A 19,351-nucleotide genomic window follows, 5' to 3' on the forward strand; every position below is an offset into this window, starting at 1 on the left:
AGATTGTGGATGAGGTTGTAGACATGCTCGCTGAGCCAGCGGGTTTGGATGCAAACTTTGACACCCTGCTAGGTACCATCATTAGTGCACCTCTGGTGAAGTGCTGGTGATCTGACCGACTTGTTATTTATTTGGGTTTGCTGAGGCGATTAGTATTACTTCCGGTTTTGTTTTCTTAGTGGTTTGTACACAGGGTCTAATTCAATGTGTTTGTTGAGGGAGTTCTGATTAGAATACCAAGCCTCCAAGAGTTTCCTGGCATATCTCTGTTTGGCTTATGCGATCGGTGTGTTGTCCCAGTTGAAATTGTGTCCTTCGTTGTCCACGTGTAGTGGGACAAGTGGGAATTGGTCGTGTCTAGTTGGTGTTCATGTATTCGTATCGTCAATGTTTTTCCTGGTTCGGCCTACCTAGTGTTTCTCACAGTCCTTGCATGGTATTTTGTGTATTATGCCAGTTTTGGATACAGGATCCTTTACATTCGTCAGTAGCTGTCATAGGGTGATTGTTGGTTTGTGGGCTACTCTGATACCTAGGGGTCTGAGTAATCTTATGGTCATGTCTGAATTGTCCTGATGTACGGTACGGTGATTCGTGAGCCTGGTCACGTTGTGTCTTCCTGTTACGGTCTGTCTCAGAGATAACGTCAGATTGTGCTTTTTGGGTAGTCATTTCTCTTGAAGACTTCGTATAAGTGTCCCTGTTCTGCTTTGCGCAGTTCCAGGTTGCTGAAATATTGTTTGAACAGTGTCCTGATGCAGCTCCATTTGTGGGTGTTGGAGTGGTCGCTAGTGTAATTGAATATTTGGTCCACATATTTGAATATGTGTGGTCTTTCTATATCCGCTAATCTGGAGCTCCCCGTTGCTTTTGAATTCTACCATTACACCCAGGAAGGGTAATCAGCTGTTGTTCTCTTCTTCTTTCATGAATGTTATCCTGGCAAGGATGTGGTTTGTGTGTCGATGGGTTTCCTCCAGTTTTGTGAGCTTAATAATCACAAAGGTATCATCTACATATCAGGCCCAAAATTTGGGTTGCACAGCGGGATGTGCTGTCCATTCTAACCTATGCATTACAGCTTCTGCAATCAGTCCTGATATTGTGGATCCCATCGGCGTTCCGTTGATTTATTTGCATACGTTGCCATTGAAGGTGAAGTTGGTTATGAGTCACAAATCTAATAGTTTCACGATGGTGTCCTTACTGACGTTGTTGGAATCCTGGGTTGCCTGATTACTTGTTTCATCTAGCAGTGTGGCAATTGTTTCTTTGGCTAGATTGATGTTTATGGATGTAAACAGTGCTGTTACGTCAAAGGATATCAATCTTGTCCTCATCTATCCTGGTATACTTGATGATGTTGAGGAATCGTTGGCATGAGTGGATGGAGTGGGTAGTGTTGGCCACTAAGTATTTTAGTTTCTGTTGTAGCTCTTTGGCAAGTCTATATGTTGGCCTACCTGGCAGTGAGACAATGGATCTGAGGGGAACTCCCAGTTTTTGCACCTTGAGGGAGTCAGTAGAATTGGGGTAAATTGGATCCCTCTAGCTTCATTTTTTTGGTAGTCTGTCTTGCTGATGTCTCTCGAATTATGTACTTTGTGTAATCCGGTTTCCCAGCTTTGGTGTCGGGTCTATTGCCATCTGTTGGTAGGTGTCGGTATCTGCTATTAGTGAATTAGCTTTCTAGTAAGCATGGGGTTCTTTTGAGGATTACTGTCATGTGCCTTTTGTCTGCTGGTAAGATTACAATGTTCCTGTCTTTCTTGAGTCTTTCTAGGGCTTTCCTCTCTTCTCTGTTGAATGCGTTCCACATTCCTTTCTTGCTCAGTGTTGGGGCTATCGTCTGTCTGATGGTCTGCTGTACTTCTTCCGTGAATCCATTGTTCTTTAGTGTTGATTCCAGTGTAACAAGGAAGTCAGTCTTCTTGGTGCCTCTGTAATTATAATTCAGTCCTCGTATTAGGATGATCTTCTCTGTGCCCGTGGGAGGTCGGTCCGAGATGTTTTTAATCTATGAAATTGTGTTGTCCATGTCGTTGATGTGGGTGATTGTGGACAGTTTTTTTTTGAAGGGATATTCTTTTCTTTGTTCTGGTCTTTTGGTCCTGTATACTGATGGCTTGTTCCAGTGTGAATATCATTTCTTGGGCAGTGCGTTGGAGTACAGAGCTTTGTGGCACGCAATTTTCCACTTGTATTTGCGTAGGCAGTTGTGGGCATGGCTGATCGTAACTCATCACTCTGTGGCCATTCTGTTCAGCTGTCCTCTGTCTGTAGATTGCTGACCAGTGATTTATACCTTAAGCTTTGTGGCAGTACCTGCTTTCTGAGGCATTCAAGCAGGAACTACAGCTGTTCACAGGTTGCGCTTAGGTGGATGGCATTTGTTTCCCATCTGCGGGCTAGTTTGAGGGTGCTGCACCTGTAGATGCTTAAGGTTTGAGAATATTGATAGCTCGGACAGTGGATGAGCTCACCGAGCAAGTAAGTTTGTTTGCAAACATTTCGTCACCCGGCTAGGTAACATCATCAGTGCGCTTCCGGTGAAGCATTGGTGTTCTGTCCCGCTTGTTACTTATATGCCTTGGTTTGCTGGGGCGGTTGGTATTTCTTCCGGTTCTGTTTCTCAGTGGTTTGCACTCAGGGTCGAAATCAACGTGTTCATTGATGGAGTTCCAGTTGAACTACCAGGCCTCCAGGAATTCCCCGGTGTGTCTCTGTTCGGCTTGTGTGAATTTGAATTTGTTGTCCCAGTTGAATTTGTGTCCCTCGTTGTCTGTGTGTAGTTAGACAAGTGAGAATTGATCATATCTCTTGGTGGCTAGTTGGTGTTAGTTTTGCAAGGAGTGTGAGAAACACTGCATAAGCCAAACTGGAAGAAAGTTGACTATATGGATACATGAACACCAACTAGACACCAAGAGCCATGACCAATTCTCACTTGTCTAACTGCACACGGACAACGAGGGACACAAATTCAACTGGGCAACACATTCAAAAATCAGACAAGCCAAACAGACACACCAGGGAATTCCTCGAGGCCTGATATTTCAACTGGAACTCCATCAACGAACACACTGAATTTGACTCTGTGTACAAACCATCGAGAAACAAACCCAGAAGTAATACCAATCTACCCAACAAATCGAGGAATACAGATAACAAGCGGGACAGAACACTGATACTTCAGAGGCGCACTGACAATGTTACCGAGCAGGGTGGCGAAACATTTGCAACCAAACCCATTGGCTCAACGAGCATATCTACAACCTACTAATTGGATTAAATTGAATGTCAAGCAAAATCTACCAATAAATCAGCTAATGGTACTTTTATGTCATACAGTCATGCAGTATAGAAACAGACCCTTCAACCCACCGTGTCTATGCTGACCACAAACTCCAAAACACACAAATTTTGTTTACCTGCACTTCATTCATAGCCTATACCTTGCCATTTTGAACACTCATCTAGATGTTGAGAGAGGAGCTGTCTCCACCACCCACCCCAGCAGCATATTCTACTTTTCTACCACCCTCTGGGTGGAAAAAAAAATTCCCGTAAGCCACTTACTCCTCACCTTGAACTTACACCTTCTGATCTTCTAAATCTGTTATGGGGAAAAGAGTCTCATGATTTACCCAATCTCTGCCCCTCAATTTTGTATACGTTGGTCATAATCTCCCTCAGCCATCTGTTCTCCAGGGAAAACAATCTCAGCTTGTTCAGTATCTCCTCACAACTGAGACTTTTCATCCCAGGCAACATCCTGGTGAATCTTCTCTACACCCTCTCCAATGCAATCACATCCTTCAGATAGCATGGTGACCAGAACTACACACTGCATTCCATCCCTAACCCAACCAATATTTTATAAAGTAGCAACAAGATGTCCTTGATCCTATATTCTATGCCACAGCAAATGAAGGCAAGCATCCTTCTTCAGCACCCTGTCTAGCTTTACTGCCACCTTCAAGGATCTACGGACTTGTACGCCACAGCCCATTTTTCCCCCAGTACACCCTAGCTACCTACTATTTATTGTGTATATCCTTCCCTTATTAGATAATCCCAAAATGCTCTCATCAGGATTAAATTCCATCTGTTGTTGCTCTGTGCAATTTACCAACAGATCAACATATAATGCATTGGATAAATTGACTTCCGATTCCAAATAATAAGTGATTTCAAATGTATCCTTTGAGAGTTCAGGAAATTTTAAGCACATCTGATTCAGTGATCAGATTTATGGCAGCAACCGTTTTTAGGAACAGACACGGAGTCTCCAAGGTAAGACCATCTTGCTAGGGAAAGCATAATAGCAGAAAAGATATAAAACTAAAGCAAGATAAACAATCTACTTCCTATGCTCTCATTTAGTTTTACCAACATCACTGCAGCTATTGCGTACGTTACTTCTGGCTTTTCTCAATTTTCAAATTAAAATTGAAGTGGGCAAATTAATTGCAGCTGAATATAGCCACTGTTCCGTCAGTTGGTCCATTAATGATAACAATATTTTGATGTTACGTTCTTTACAATCATGACTAAACTAGATCAATTTGAAGTTCTGATGAATCACCGACACATCAACTGGCTTATACCACTGTGAAATCGAAATCCAGCATCACTGGTTTTACTTTTGAGATTCACCAGGAAGTCATAGTATTTTCATTTTTATCCGGAGGCTACTCAAACAAATTACCTGTATAAGTTCTCCTCTCTTTAAGCCAACTGAAACATCACTGCTTAAGAAATAATTTTCAAATATCTTCTTCCTCCCCCGGCCAGACCTCCTTCGATTCCGTTTGTCATTTGGAGTTGAACGTATGGCCAGATTTTCCACTGTAAAGAAAACAAATCATCAATAAAATTGCATACTTATCTCAAAAACTGAAATGCTCCAAGGAAGGGTCACTGGACCTGAAAATGTTAACTCTGATTTCTATTCACAGGTGCTGCCAGACCTGATCTTTTTCAGCAACTTCTGTCTGTGATATTTATCTCATACTTTGGTTGTGAGCTATCTTGGGTCTTTTTCCTTTTTTGATCATGCTGCATAAATCCAACTTATTTTGTAGGTGATTTTTTTTTTCAGACTGATGTGTAAAAGATTGTTTTGAGCATCACACATACAAACCAATGCAAACCAAAAGGTATGAACACTGCATCAAAGCTATCTTCAGACAAAAAGGCAGTTTTTGCAGCATTTCTGGCAAAATAAGATGAAAGAAATTACTGGCCTTTTGTGGCATTTCTTTGGCATCTAACGGATTCACTATTTTATAACAGAATTGTTTATACACACAAGGGATAAAATATTCACCACTAATTTAGTAAGTCAGTCAAATTCTATTTCTATTATGTGCTTCCCTGGGATTTAACCTGTGTTTTGGGGATGTCACAAAGTCCATTGTGCCGTGAATGTTTCTCTTTATAAATTACGATAAAAACAAAGACACTGCAGATGCTGAAGATCTGAAATGAAAATAGTGCTGAAGAAACTTAGCAGGTCTGGGAACATCTGCAGTGAGAAACAGAGGTAATATTTTGAATCTCATGACTTCTTCCCAGAAACAAAAGGAGGTAAAAACTGGATAGTAGTATACTATTGAGAGAAAGGGAGAGTCAGAGAAAGGCTAACGGAAAAAGGAGAGTAGAAGTCAGTTATGTATTTGCCTAAGTATGGTGGAATGTCACGAAGAGTCTGTGACATTACTGGCCACTTTGGGCAAAAAAAAACAGCTTAGTCTAACCTTGCCACCTGTACAGTAAACATCTCCTGAGAACGCTCCTGCTGTTCAATGCTTCAGCCTCTTGGCTCTTCTTGGAATATTAACACAAGAAGAAAGCTTATGACAAGGATAAAAACTTCTTTGGAGATCTACCAGATCAATCCATTCGTACATTAAAAAACAGGACCCTCTCTGCAATTCTTGGTGGGGTGTGGGTACTTCAATAAAAAGAAGAAATAAAAAGATGCCATTTCTATACTGAAGTAGATATAGTCAGTGAAAAGAAAAAAAAGTTCATCCCAGAGAAGAGGTGAATAGTGCAGCAGCAGCTCACCATGTGCTCCACCCTGAAGGAACACTGCATAATGAATACCCTACGCAAGCAGAAATGTTTTGAACTAGGGGTCTAGTCTTGGGGGGAAAAGAAACTGCCTCAGGAATATCTTGTTTTAGACTGAATCAAGCAACACACTCCTAAAATTTTCATGAAACATCATGCTACGCAGGCCTTTCACATCATAAATTTTTAAGAAACCATGAAACCATATGATGAAAATTATGAGAATTAGAATTCCTGCACACAAAAATTCTATTATTAGGTTCAAGCTAACATAACTGAAGCAGATGTAGTCATCCCTGAGTATTATGCATGGGTACTGGAAAAGTTTCTATCATCCCAAGGAGTCAGATACAGGCAGAAAAGCAGGGGTCCAAAACTGATGAAGAAATAAGACCATAAGATATAGGAGTGGAAGTAAGGCCATTCAGCCCATCCGGTCCACTCCACCATTTAATCATGGCTGATGGGCATTTCAACTCCACTTACCCGCACTCACCCTGTAGACCTTAATTCCTTGCGAGACCAAGAGTTCATCAATCTCTGCCTTGAAGACATGTAACGTCCCAGCCTCCACTGCGCTCTGTGGCAATGAATTCCACAGGCCCACCACTCTGGCTGAAGAAATGTCCCCTTATTTCCGTTCTAAATTGACCCCCTCTAACTCTAAGGCTGTGCCGACGGGTCCTAGTCTCCCCGCCTAAGGAAACAACTTCCCAGCGTCCACCCTTTCTAAGCCATACATCTATTAGATCTCCCCTCAACCTTCTAAACTCTAATGAGTACAATACCAGGATCCTTAGCCGTTCATCATACGTTAAACCTACCATTCTATAGTAGGATTCCTACATTTTTCACCAAAACCATTGGTGATGCTATAAAGTTCAGATTCCACAAACACAGCCAGCATGATGGTGAATCTATTTCCCAGTTTCATAGCAACTTTAAAGATGTTAGCAGAATTCTGTGAATCTGGAGATAGCTTAAAATGAAGACATCAAAGACAGATTCACTGAGATAGTGGGAACTGCAGATGCTGAAGAATCTGAGTTAATAAGGTGTAGAGCTGGAGGAACACAGCAGGCCATACTGCATCAGAGGAGCAGGAAAGCTGATGTTTCACGCCTAGATTTTCTGAAGGGTCTAGGCCCGAAACGTCAGCTTTCCTGCTCCTCTGATGCTGCTTAGCCTGCTGTGTTCATCCAGCTCTACTCCTTATTATCAGAGACAGGCCAGCACATGGTTTAAGACGTGAAGCAGTCCAGAAGAGGTTACTGGTGGAAAGACCTCTAGAGTTAAGGAAATAACTGGAAATAGTAGTTTTGAAGGAGCTCGTAGTTACGGAAGCTCAACAGCTAAGCTCAAGCATAAGAATTCATAAAATGACAACTGAGACACAAACATCACTGTAAAGTCAAAACTACCAGCAATGTGCAAAACCAGGTCATTCATCAGCAAATAACAAGTATAAAGAAGCTGCATGCACATTTTGAACAGGCTTGTTTCAGGAGAAAAACATACAGCAAAAGGATGGAAACCTAAGAGCAGATAGAAAACTTACGTAGTACAAAAAGGGCATGAGAAAAACCTAGATTCTCAGTCCAACAAGAAGTTGTTATTAAATACGCTGGTCATTGATGGTGGTATCAACTGATGCCAATAAGAACTAAGGTGGACACTACAGCAGTGGTTTTACTTGTACCTTAAAGTGTGTATCAGAAGCAAATGAGTCACTTTGTGCTGCAAACTAAGAATGTACAAGACAAAGTGGTGCCTGTAAAGATTTGTATCAACATGAATGTTCATTTATACAGTCAGCTGGAAGATTTATCCATACACATCACTGAAATAAATTTTCCATCTTTATTCAGAAGAACGTGGTTGGAGAAAATCAAACAACTTTGCTGAAGTAAATCACTTATCAGATTCTGAGACTAAACTATCATAAATTCTAAAGAAACATGCCATTCTTTTCAAAGGGGATGCTGTAAACATGGAAAAGATCTCTGTCAAATTGAAAATCAAGGATGAGAATCAAGCAAAATATTGCAAGGCTGGAATACAAGTGCCTTATACAATTAAATCAAGGTCAGGGCAGGTTTATAGAGCTGATGAAGGTGGGAGTTCTTGAACACAAATGTGAGCAATTGGGCCTATCACATGCCTATCATACCAGAGCTGAAGAAAGAGGCATCAGTGCACATCTGCTGGAATCACAACTGCACCTGTGAAATTAAAATGTGCTTAAAATAATCAGGTCATGCAGAATCTGCAAAGGGAAATATAATTAGCATTTCAGTCAACAATCTTTCATCAGAACCCTGAACTGGAATTAGCACTATAACTCCAGCCTCCAAAGAGAAAAGGAGTCAGGAATGAATGTACATGGCACTGCAGTTGCTGACACATGCACAATTCTAATGCCTTTCTGGTTCAAGGTAGCAGCTTTAGTGTTGCGTATACAGCTGCAATGCACCAAATCTCATGTTGGATAAACTTTGCAATACATCACATATTTCCAAACTGGAAATGAAGACTTCAGGTTTTAGTAACAGTCTTCCGAAGCAAGTTCAAAAACTTCTGTGAAAGCAATTCTCAGGCAGCTCAGCTGATCATTTATGAGGCTGTTAAGTCCAGCAGCATGGTCTCAAACTTCATATCAGGCAATGACTTTTTAGTAAGTACTATCTATTTATTTATCAAAGGATAATTCACTGTAGAAAACAGAACAAATCTATTTGATAGAATCTGTAAAATGTTCCACTCAAAAAAAAACAATGTTCCAATTCATTTTGAATCAGAATTTTAATAATAATGACCAATAAACAAATAGAGTATTTTGAGGAACAATCAACCCTAAAACGATACTGTTTTAAACTGACACACTACTATCAAGCTTCACTTTGCATCTCAAAATTTAACCGAGGGCGACTTTAATTGCAAATGATAAAGTCACAGACTGATTCATTACAGCTGCCACCATAGGCCAGGCTTTCATTCCTGGATTGAGTGTGGAAAGACAGGAGAGTTCCTGTCTCCACAAACACAACCTTAAAAATGGCTACACTGCTGTTGGATTTTCAGTCCACGGATTGGGCTGGATCAGATATTGAGGCAGCTGCTTGATACAGAGGTGAGCTCATTAGAATGCCTGCGTATTGGATCCAACACTGTGGATGAAGTTAAAAATAAAGAAGGAAACATTAACATATCTATCCCAGTGAGAATTTATTTGTAAAAAAACATACCATTAGTGATCACAGGTTTAAAATTCATGTCAGCAGTTTCATCCAATGATTCAGATCTTTTTCTTCTGTCAATGGGTTGATTGCTTTTGACTGACTCGTGACTGTGCTTAGATGTTGGGCCAGGTCGCCTGTCTACAACTTCACCTGCAAAGACACAATCAAAATATATAACATCTATGGTATTTTCTTTACTTACACGCGAAGTGGTCCCTGTTGTCAACATGGAAAGGCAAATCAGAGCAGAACTTATACACTTAATAGTAAGGTAAGGAGTGGCATTGAACAAAGGGACCTTGGAGTACACATACATTGTTCCTTGAAAGTGTAGTCACAGGTGGATAGGATAGTGAAGAAGGTGTTTGATGTGCTTGCCTTTATTGGTCAGTGCATGAAGAATAGGAGTAGGTGTGGGGGAGGGGGTGGGGCGGCATGTTGCAGCTGCGCAGGACATTGGTTCAACCACTTTTGGAGTATTGCATGCAATTCTGGTCTCTCTGTTACAGAAAGGACGTTGTGAAACTCAAAAAGAGTTCAGAAAAGACTTAAAAGAATGTTGCGAGGGTTGGAGCGTTTGAGCCATTGGGAGAGGCTGAATAGGCAGAGGCTATTTTCTCCAGAGCGTCGGAGGCTAAGAAGTGACCTTGCAGAGGTTTATAAAATCAGGAGGGCCATAGATAGGGTAAATGCCAAGGTCTTTTCCCCAGTGTAGGGGAGTTCAAACCTAGAGGGCATGGGTTTGAGGTGAGAGGGGAAAGGTATGAACAAAGGGGCAACTTTTTCATGCAGAGGGTGGAATGAGCTGCCAGAGGGAGTGGTGGAAGCTGATGCAATTATAACATTTACATGGCATCTGGATGCGTACATGAATAGGAAGGGTTTAGAGGGATATAGGCCAAAAGCTGGCAAATGGGACTAGATTTATATAGGATATCTGGTTGGCAGAGACAAGTTGGACCCGAAGTGTGTGTTTCCATGTTGTATATCTCTGTGACTATGACTTGAAAATACTGGAACAAATAGAACTACAAAACTTCGCAGTTTATATAGCCTATCCTAAATTTTCACAATAGCAAAGAGAAGAAAATAAACAATGATAATGCAAATTGTTTTCTTCTCTGGTATAAAGAAGAAAGTACAAATTGTTTCATCTTATCTATCCTCACTATCCCTTATCACATCATTATTGCAAGACAATAAACTACTTAAAAGTTAACTACCTGCGCACCTTTCTCTTCTGAATGTAAGCCTGTAATCTCCAATTTGTTGCCATCTCAAAACAACTACTTCTGATTCAATTTACCTATTCCTTTAACTGACAACAATATCACCCCTCACTATTCTCACTTCCAGAGTAAAAAGGTTTCTTGATTTCACCTCATCACTCAGATTTGATTAGTTTGGTTGATTTTTTTGTTCGCAATCCCGCAAATATCCAAATTATCCCTGGAAAATGCTGTTAACCTTTTTTGCATGTAGCAACAAGAAATGTAAAGTATCAGACGGGGTTGCACTAAGATTAATCACTCCTGAATTCTGTTCTTCGCTCTGGCTACTTATCACAAGGTCCAGTCAAATTTCATTACTCTTGCCACAGTGTACGGTTTGTTTGGACAGATATCCACCAAAAGCTCCAGTTTCCCTCCTCAAATTGTATCCTGTACCAAAGGCAAATTAACTTACATTTCCATTGTTTACTTCCTTTTCTCTGGTGTCATTAATTTTCCATTTTTCCACATTATGTGCGGTTTGCCACTCAGCAAACCATATTCGGAACTTATCCAGGTTTTGTTATACCAGGTTTGCCTTGTTATTGTTAAATTTCATTCCTGCTTAAACAAGCTTAAATAATTTTGGTCAGTGCAAAACTAAGCTTCCATCTTCCCTGATCCTAAAAGTGAAATAAAACATATCTGCCTGATTTTTTCTGGTTTTTAGAACATAGAACAGTACAGCACAGTACAGGCCTTTCAGCTCACGATGTTGTGATGAACTTTTACCCTAACCCTGAAGTCTATCTAATCTCCACCCCTACCTTATACTATCATCCATATGCCAATCTAACAGTTGCTTACATGTCCCTAATGAGGCCAACTCCACCACCCACTCCAGCAAAGCATTCCAAACCCCTATCTCTGAGGAAAGAACCTACCTCTGACGTCTCCCTTATATCTACCTCCATTCACATTAATCCACGTGTTTGGTCACCTCTTCAAAGAATTCAATAAGGTTTGTGAGGCATGACCTACCCACACAAATCCATGTTGACTATCATGAATCAAACTGTGTCTTTCCAAGTGATCATAAATCCTATCTGTCAGAGCCCTTTCCAATAATTTGCCCACCACTGACATAAGACTAACTGGCCTATAATTTCCAGCGCTATCCCTATTTCCTTTTTTGAACAAAGGAATGACATTTGCCACTCTCCAATCTTCCGGCACTATACCCATGAGCAGAGACGACATAAAGATCATCACCAAAGTCCTTGTAATCTCTTCCCTTGCTTCCCACCGAACCCTTGGATAAATCCCATCAGGCCTAGGGGATTTGTCTATCTTCAAGTTCCTCAAAATTACAAGTACATCTTCCTTACTAACATCCACCTCCTCTAGCCAACCAGCCTGTTTCAAACGGTCCTCTACAACTAGGACCCTCTCAGTTGTGAATACTGAACAAAAGTATTCATTAAGGATCTCTACTGCCTCTTTAGGCTCCATGAGCATATTCCCTTTACAATCCTCGAATGATCAGAGAAAGGGCAGGGCCGATCATTTAGTCCTCATGTATGTGTAAAAAGCCTTGGAGTTTTCCTTGACCTTATCTGCCAAGGTTTTCTCATGCTCCCATCTAGCTCTCCCAAGCCATTTTTTCAGCTCCTTCCTGGATAACCTGTATCCTTCTAGAGCCATTTCTGTTCCTTGTTTCCTAAACCTACATAAGCATCCTTCTTTCTCTTAACCAGTAATTCCACCCCCAAGAGGAACAAGGCTCCCTCACTCGACCGCATCTTTAGTAGGGACAAACATATCAAGCACACGCAGTTTGCATTCCTTAAACAATCTCCACATTTCAATAGTGCTCTTCCCTGACAGTACCTGCTTCCATTTTATGTTACTCAGTTCTTTCCTAACAGAATTGTAATTACCCTTCCCCCAATTTTAAACCTTACCCTGCTGTATATACCTATCCTTTTCCATGACTATTGTAAAAGTAACAGAGTTATGATTGCTCCGGCTAAAATGCTCTCCCACAAACAGATCTAACACTTAGCCCAGTTCATTGCTGAGCACCAAATCCAAAGTGGCCTCTCCTCGTGTTGGTCGATCTATGTACTGTGTCAGGAATCCTTCCTGAACACACTGGACAAAATCCGCTCCATCTAAACTATTACAACTAAAATGTTTCCAATCAAAATTTGGAAAGCTGAAGTCATCCATGACTATAACCCAGTGACTTCTGCACTTTTCCAGTATGTCTTCCAATCCGTTCCTGCACGTCTCTGCAACTATTTGGGGGTCTGTAAAAAAAAACCCCCAAAGTGACTGCTCCTTTCTTGCTCCTGACCTCAACCCAAACTGATTCTGTCAATATATCATTCTCGAACTGCCTTTCAGTAGCAGCTATATTAGCCCTGACTAGCACTGCCACTCCTCTCTTTTTCCACCCTCTCTATTTCTTTTAAAGCACCTAAATCGCAGGACTTCCAACAACCATTCCTGTTCCTGAGTTACCCAAGTTTCTGTTTTGGCCACAACATCGTAGTTCCAAGTACTGACCAATGCTCTAAGTTCATCCGCCTTATTTCTGATACTTCTAGCATTGAACTCTACACACCTCAAACCATTTCCGTGTCCACAAGTACGCTCCATCGACTGCATTTTGTTTATTAACAACCTCACTCCTCTGTTGGAAGGCTGAATACCTCATCTTGTGCATTACATATCCGGTTCCCCACCCCCTTCCCATCTTATTTTACTTTTATAAGCATTACCCTTGTTTGTATTACCAAATGCAATGCCTCACATTTATTAAAATTTAAACTCAATCTACCACTTCAGTCCATTGGCCCATTTGATCAAAATCTTTCTGGAATCTTAGATAACCTTCTTCACTGTACCACCAATTTTTGTGCCATCCGCAAACTTAATTGACCGTACCACCTATAATATCATTGAAATCATTTATAAAAATAACAAACAGAAATGGACTCAGCACTGATCCCTGTGGCATACAGCTGGTCACAGGCCTCCACCACTGCCCTCTGTCTCCTGCCTTCAAGCCAATTTGTATCCAATTGGTAAGCTCAGCCTGAATCCCATGCGATCTTACTTTACGAATTAATCTGCCACATGGAACCTTGTCAAGGGCTTTACTAAAGCCCAAATAAACAACGCCTACCACTTTGTCCTCAGCAATCTTTTCGGTTACTTCCTTAAAAAATTCACTCAAGTTTGAGACATGATGGTCATTGCACAAAACAATGCTGACCAGGTTGAGCAAGAGACCAGCTAGACAGAGCAGTTGGAGAGAGAGAGAGAATAGGACCCCTTAAAGATCAAAGAGGTTGTCTTTGTGTTGAACCTCAGGAGACTTGGTAGACACCAAGTGAATATTTCACCTCATTTTTTATTTTTGAGAAAAGAAAAAGAGCGCAGAAAATTCAGGGAAATAAATATTGATGTTTCGACGACAGTTCACATTACAGTAGAGGAGTGCTGAAGGTCATTTGCTGTATTTCTCAGCCGTCTTCCCTTGGCAGTGATGCTAGAATGGATTACCATGCCAGGCACCAGTTAAATTTGTAGTTAGTTCATGGTTTTAATGTCAGGATCAGCATACGTACATTAAAAAGGGTCTCACCAACTTTGAACAGATGTTCCTTCCATCTGCTCATTAAAGCGGATTAAAATTTCGAATGCAGTTTCTGATGGCTTTCAAACCAATAAGTAACATGGCTGAATTTAATTGCCCTTTTCCCAGCTCTAACAGGGAGGTGGGATTACAAAACGTCCTTGTGATATTAGATGGTAACAATGGATAAATCCAATCCCCGAGTGAAACTTGGCTCAATAAATAACGCGCTTAATTTTTGCAATTGCTTACCATGGTTTGCAACTTAACTTTCACAAGAGGCTGCCAATATTCTTTAACAAAAACAACACAAGTTATTACACAAAAGAAAGAATAACACTCTTTCCCTCTACAGATTAGGAAGATTCTATCGCCAAAAAGTAACAATTAAATCTTTTCCCTGGCAATAACCTTTCCATATAATCAATCCCATTTAACTCTACTTTTTTCTGAACTGACTCTTTCCAAGATAATTCGTTCCCACTCCAGTGACCAAAACTCTTTTCAGTTCCAACAACTGGAAACTTCACAAAATTACAACCTAAAGACTATCCTTCAGCTAGAGTGAAATGTTCTGCAGTGAAACTGGATTCTCCTGAACTGACACCTGATTCTAATCTGTACTCAAAGAAACTAGGAGGCCCTGGCCCATTTTCTCTGTATATCATAAATGTTCAAATTTGTAAACGCTTCATCACACACATCACAGAAAACATACTAGGCACTGACTGAAGTTACATGCTTTCTTGGAAATGACATATTTACTTCATAATTCTAAACACCTTTGACTTCTTAAAACAGAACTGAAACCAAAATTTATCAACTCTATTTTGAAAATCCAAATTCCCAAATAATATATTTTAATCACAAAACAACTGAATAGATCCATTTTATAATATCAATTTGATATGTCATTTTTGACTTTCTGAACTTCTACTTAAATTTATTTTGGATGTTAGAAACTTGAATTTCTGCAAGAAATGGAAACTGAAAACTGCAGATGAAAATGTAAAGAAAACAAGGAGTTGCAGGTTTCTCTGGTGTGTGTGCACTTCAAATTCATAATGGGAAAAAAGTGCTTATTTTATATGAAGATATGTGTGGTTTCAACATTGACAATCAATGTGACAATCTCTAGATGCTCTAAAGCTAGCGGGAGGCATTTTCTAAGTACTGAAAGTTCTTGAACAACTATGCTCCCACTAATGATGCTAAATTTGGATTTGCAAGATGATAACATGGTGATAACATAGTAAAAATGATGCCTACACAGAGTCATAGAGATGTACAGCATGGAAACAGGCCCTTTGGTCCAACTCATCCATGCTTACAAGATATCCTAAATTAATCTAGACCTATTTAACAGCATATGGCCCATATCCTTCTGAACCCTGATGTTCATATACCCATCCAGATGCCTTTTAAATGTTGTAATTGTAGCCACCTCCACCACTTCCTCTGGCAGTTCACTCCATATATGCACCACTCTATGCATGAAAAAGTTGCCCCTTAGGTCCCTTTTAAATCTTCTCCCTTTCAACTTAAACCTATGCCTTCCAGTTTTGAACTCCCCTACCCTGGGGAAAAGACCTTGACTATTCAACCCATCCATGCCCCTCATGATTTTATAAACTTCTATCAGGTCACTTCTCTGCCTCCAACACTCCAGAGAAAATAACCCCAGGCTGTTCAGCCTCTCCCTACAGCTCAAACCCTCCAACTGTGCAAACATCCTTGTAAGTCTTTTCTGAACCCTTTTAAGTTTCACAACATCCTTCCCATATCAGGAAGACCAGAATTGCACCCAGTATACACAAAATGCAACTTTGAATGGAGCTTAGAGGCAACTGTGATCCCACACATTACTGCTTCTGGTATTCTTGGTGGTAAAGGCTGCAGGGAAGGAAAGTATTATTGAAGAAACCTTTGCATTTTACTCTCATGTACTTTATTTTAGTGCAGTTGAACTGTAATGTTGCAATCTTGGAGGATGGGTGGGTACCCAGTCCAATAGCAGCTGTCCCATGTGTACAAAGGATATAAGCTTCTCGATTGTTATTGCCGCTACTTTAAGCATGCAAGCAGCAAATATTCCATGACATTCTTGATGAGCTTTGTAAATGATAGAAAGAATTCTGAGGTTCAAGCTCTGAGACATCTGTTGCAAAGTACCCAACCTCTATTATTGTATCACAGTATTGATATGGCATAATGAATTCTGGTCAGGAATGACTTCTCAGAATATTCATGGTAGATGTAAAACAATCAGAAATGATTGTACCATTCAAACTCAAGGGGAGATTACTGGGTGCCCTTTTTGCAGAATGGTTTTCATCTGATCTTTACATGGTGACAGCTTTACTTGCAACTTCCAAGTCTGGGTATCATATTGTGTCACAAAGAATCCTGGGCAACATTCTACAATATAGTCGCGGCTGAAAAGGGATGAAATGGTTTCTCTTATTTATTAGCCTGCTCCGTCATTCGATCACAACAAGGTTAATTAAAAAGGATGTCCTCTCTGATAGGTACCCTTCTCTCATACCAAATGAATTAGTTTTAAAACAAGCCAATTTAACCAAGCTTTGAGGTAAAAGTGAGGTTTACTGGTTATTGCATACAAAAATAAATAACCCAAGTCAGCTTAGACAATACATTCTAAACTCAGCTCTACTAAAATCTAGAAGGACAAAGGCAATAGATGTATGACAGCAGCACCACCATCTGCAAGTTCCCCACAAGCCACTCAACCATGTTAACTTGGAAACATATTGTTGCTGCTTCAGAATCACTGGCTTAAATTCCTGAAAGTCTCCCCATAACAGCATTGGGTGTTTACCTACAACAAATGAACTGTAGCTGTTAAAAAAAAAACAGCTCACCATCATCGGAACCAGTGATGAGAAATAAATGCTTCTGCCCTGTGGCACACACATTGTATGAATGAATGAATGATATTTTTAAAAATCACAGATTTGAAATAAGAAATGACTGAAAAGAAATGATACATGTTAAGAAATAAACGTATTAGTCTCTGGGTTGGTCAAGGAATTATAGATAGCATTAGCCTAGTTTAGCAGACAATTGAGATTCTTATGTTTCCAGGCTAATTCAAAATTATTTTGTCCCATTTCCTTTTGAATGGCCTGGTGACTGGTATCTAGCACTTGACTACTGGAGTCTGTTTTGTACTGGTTCCTTTTGACTGATTTGCTGACTGGCCTCCAGTACTCAGAGTGAGAGTCTTTTCCCTGAAATGGTGGGATACTGTGGGCGGAAACCCGGGCACCAGGAGGAAACTGATGCAGACATAGGAAGAATGTGCATCTCCACACAGCCGCCAGAGGCTGGAATCAAACCCAGGTCCCCTGCGCTGTGAGGCAGCAGTGCTAACCACTGAGCCACCGTGATGCACATGAACTTCACAGCATTATTCAAAATACTTTCCAATAGTTTACAGATGTTTGGGAATAGGCTGATTGGGTGTTAGTGGGTGAGTTAGACTTCCGGTTATGGCATCAAATGGATAATTATCTGTATTGTTATGTAGATGCCAGTGTCAAAACTATACTAAACCAGTGATGCACAGGTGTGTTGCACTTCCTCTGAGATGTTTCCAAGGTCTACAACAGAGGTCTGGGCATTTAAATGTTTCTTAACATCTGGAGTAAATCACACACCAGGACACTGGCATTTATGACATTGTGGTCCTCAGGAGAAGGTAGAGTTGGATCATATGAACTGCACTTTTCGCTGAATGTATTTGCAAGTACAATCTTACCTTCATGTAAGCTCCACTGTGGTTCATGATGAGAGTGCTCGTGGAGGTTTCTCATCCTGTCAGTGACGAGCACTGGGTCAAAATCCTGGAACTCTCTTCTTAACAGCACTGTGGGTCAACTTACCCACCGACTTATGAAAATAATGTCACCATTATATAATGTGACATTGCCATAGTATTAAATGAGACAAGTTAAAGTAGTTTCTGGGGACTATCAACAGCAGCAGAATTGTCTGAAATTACAATTTTCAACTTAGTGGTTTGGTAAATCCCTCACTCTTTGGTAACCATCAAATTAGGAGACCAACTCTACACAATTGCAGAGTTGAAAATTTAAAGAAGAATAATTTGAGACATTTCTTAGAACTAAGCAATTACACAGAAGCTATTACAGTCTATAATCCTAACTTAAACAAAAAGACAACATAATTAATCTAAACTTGCTAATGAAACATAAAAATAGGAGGAATAGGCATTTCAACCCCGTGAGCCTGCTCTGACAATCAACATGATCAAGGTTGATCATCAAACTTGATACCCTGTTCTCACTTTTTTCCTATTCTTTTAATATCAAGGGTGATATCTAATACTTTCTTGAAAACATTTAATATTTTGGCTTCATTCACTTTCTGCAGCGGAGAATTCCACAGGCTCATTATGCACTGTTGAAACAATTTATTCTCATCTCAGTTTTAAATGGCCTCCCCTTTATCCTTTAACTGTGACGCCTGGTTCAACTCCCTGGTCATCAGGAGCATCCTTCCTGCTCTTACCCTGTCTAGTCCTGTTAGAATTTTATTGGTTTCTATAAACTTCTCCTCTATTCTTCTAAACTCCAGCAAATATAGTCATAACCAAACTATTCTCTCTTCATATGTCAGTCCTGCCAACTCAGGAATCAGTCTGGTAAACCTTTGCTGCACTTGCAGTTGCCAGCACATCCTTCCTCAGATAAGGAGGCCACTACACAATGCAGTATGACAAGTACTTAAATCCTCCATGAATGCCAATGTTCCATTTGCCTGCTTCACTACCTACTGTACCTGCATGATTAACCTCAGCAACTTGTGTACAAGGACACCCAGGTCTCACTGAACCTCCCTCTTTCCCAGTCTTTCACCATTCAAATAATCTGCTACCAAAATGGATGACCTCACATTTTTTCATCCTATATTTCATCTGCCATGCATTTGCCCACTTATTCTCAGAGAATTTTAGAATCACACAATCCAGAAACAGGCCTTTCAATCAAACCTGTCCACGCCATCCATGTTCCCAAGCTAAACAAGGCCTACCTGCTTGCATTTGGCCCACATCCCTTCAAAACATTCCTTTTCATGAACTTATCCAAATGTCTTTCAAATATTGTAACTATACCTACATCCACCACTTT

At 40.4% G+C, this 19,351-nt stretch overlaps 1 protein-coding gene across 2 annotated transcripts in view; it reads right to left on the bottom strand.

Moving 5' to 3' along the window:
* Positions 1-19,351, bottom strand: part of dis3l2 (DIS3 like 3'-5' exoribonuclease 2) — a 296,352-nt gene that overhangs the window by 255,639 nt on the left and 21,362 nt on the right. For both annotated transcript variants that reach the window (XM_059651106.1, XM_059651107.1), the window contains 2 exons: positions 9,327-9,470; positions 4,712-4,851 (listed from right to left, as the gene is read on the bottom strand). In XM_059651106.1, the coding sequence (XP_059507089.1) occupies positions 4,712-4,851; positions 9,327-9,470 (284 nt within the window). The remainder of the gene's footprint in view (positions 1-4,711; positions 4,852-9,326; positions 9,471-19,351) is intronic.

This window comes from Stegostoma tigrinum, chromosome 14 (genome assembly GCF_030684315.1).
Source record: "Stegostoma tigrinum isolate sSteTig4 chromosome 14, sSteTig4.hap1, whole genome shotgun sequence".
In the NCBI taxonomy this organism is placed as follows: Eukaryota; Metazoa; Chordata; class Chondrichthyes; order Orectolobiformes; family Stegostomatidae; genus Stegostoma; species Stegostoma tigrinum.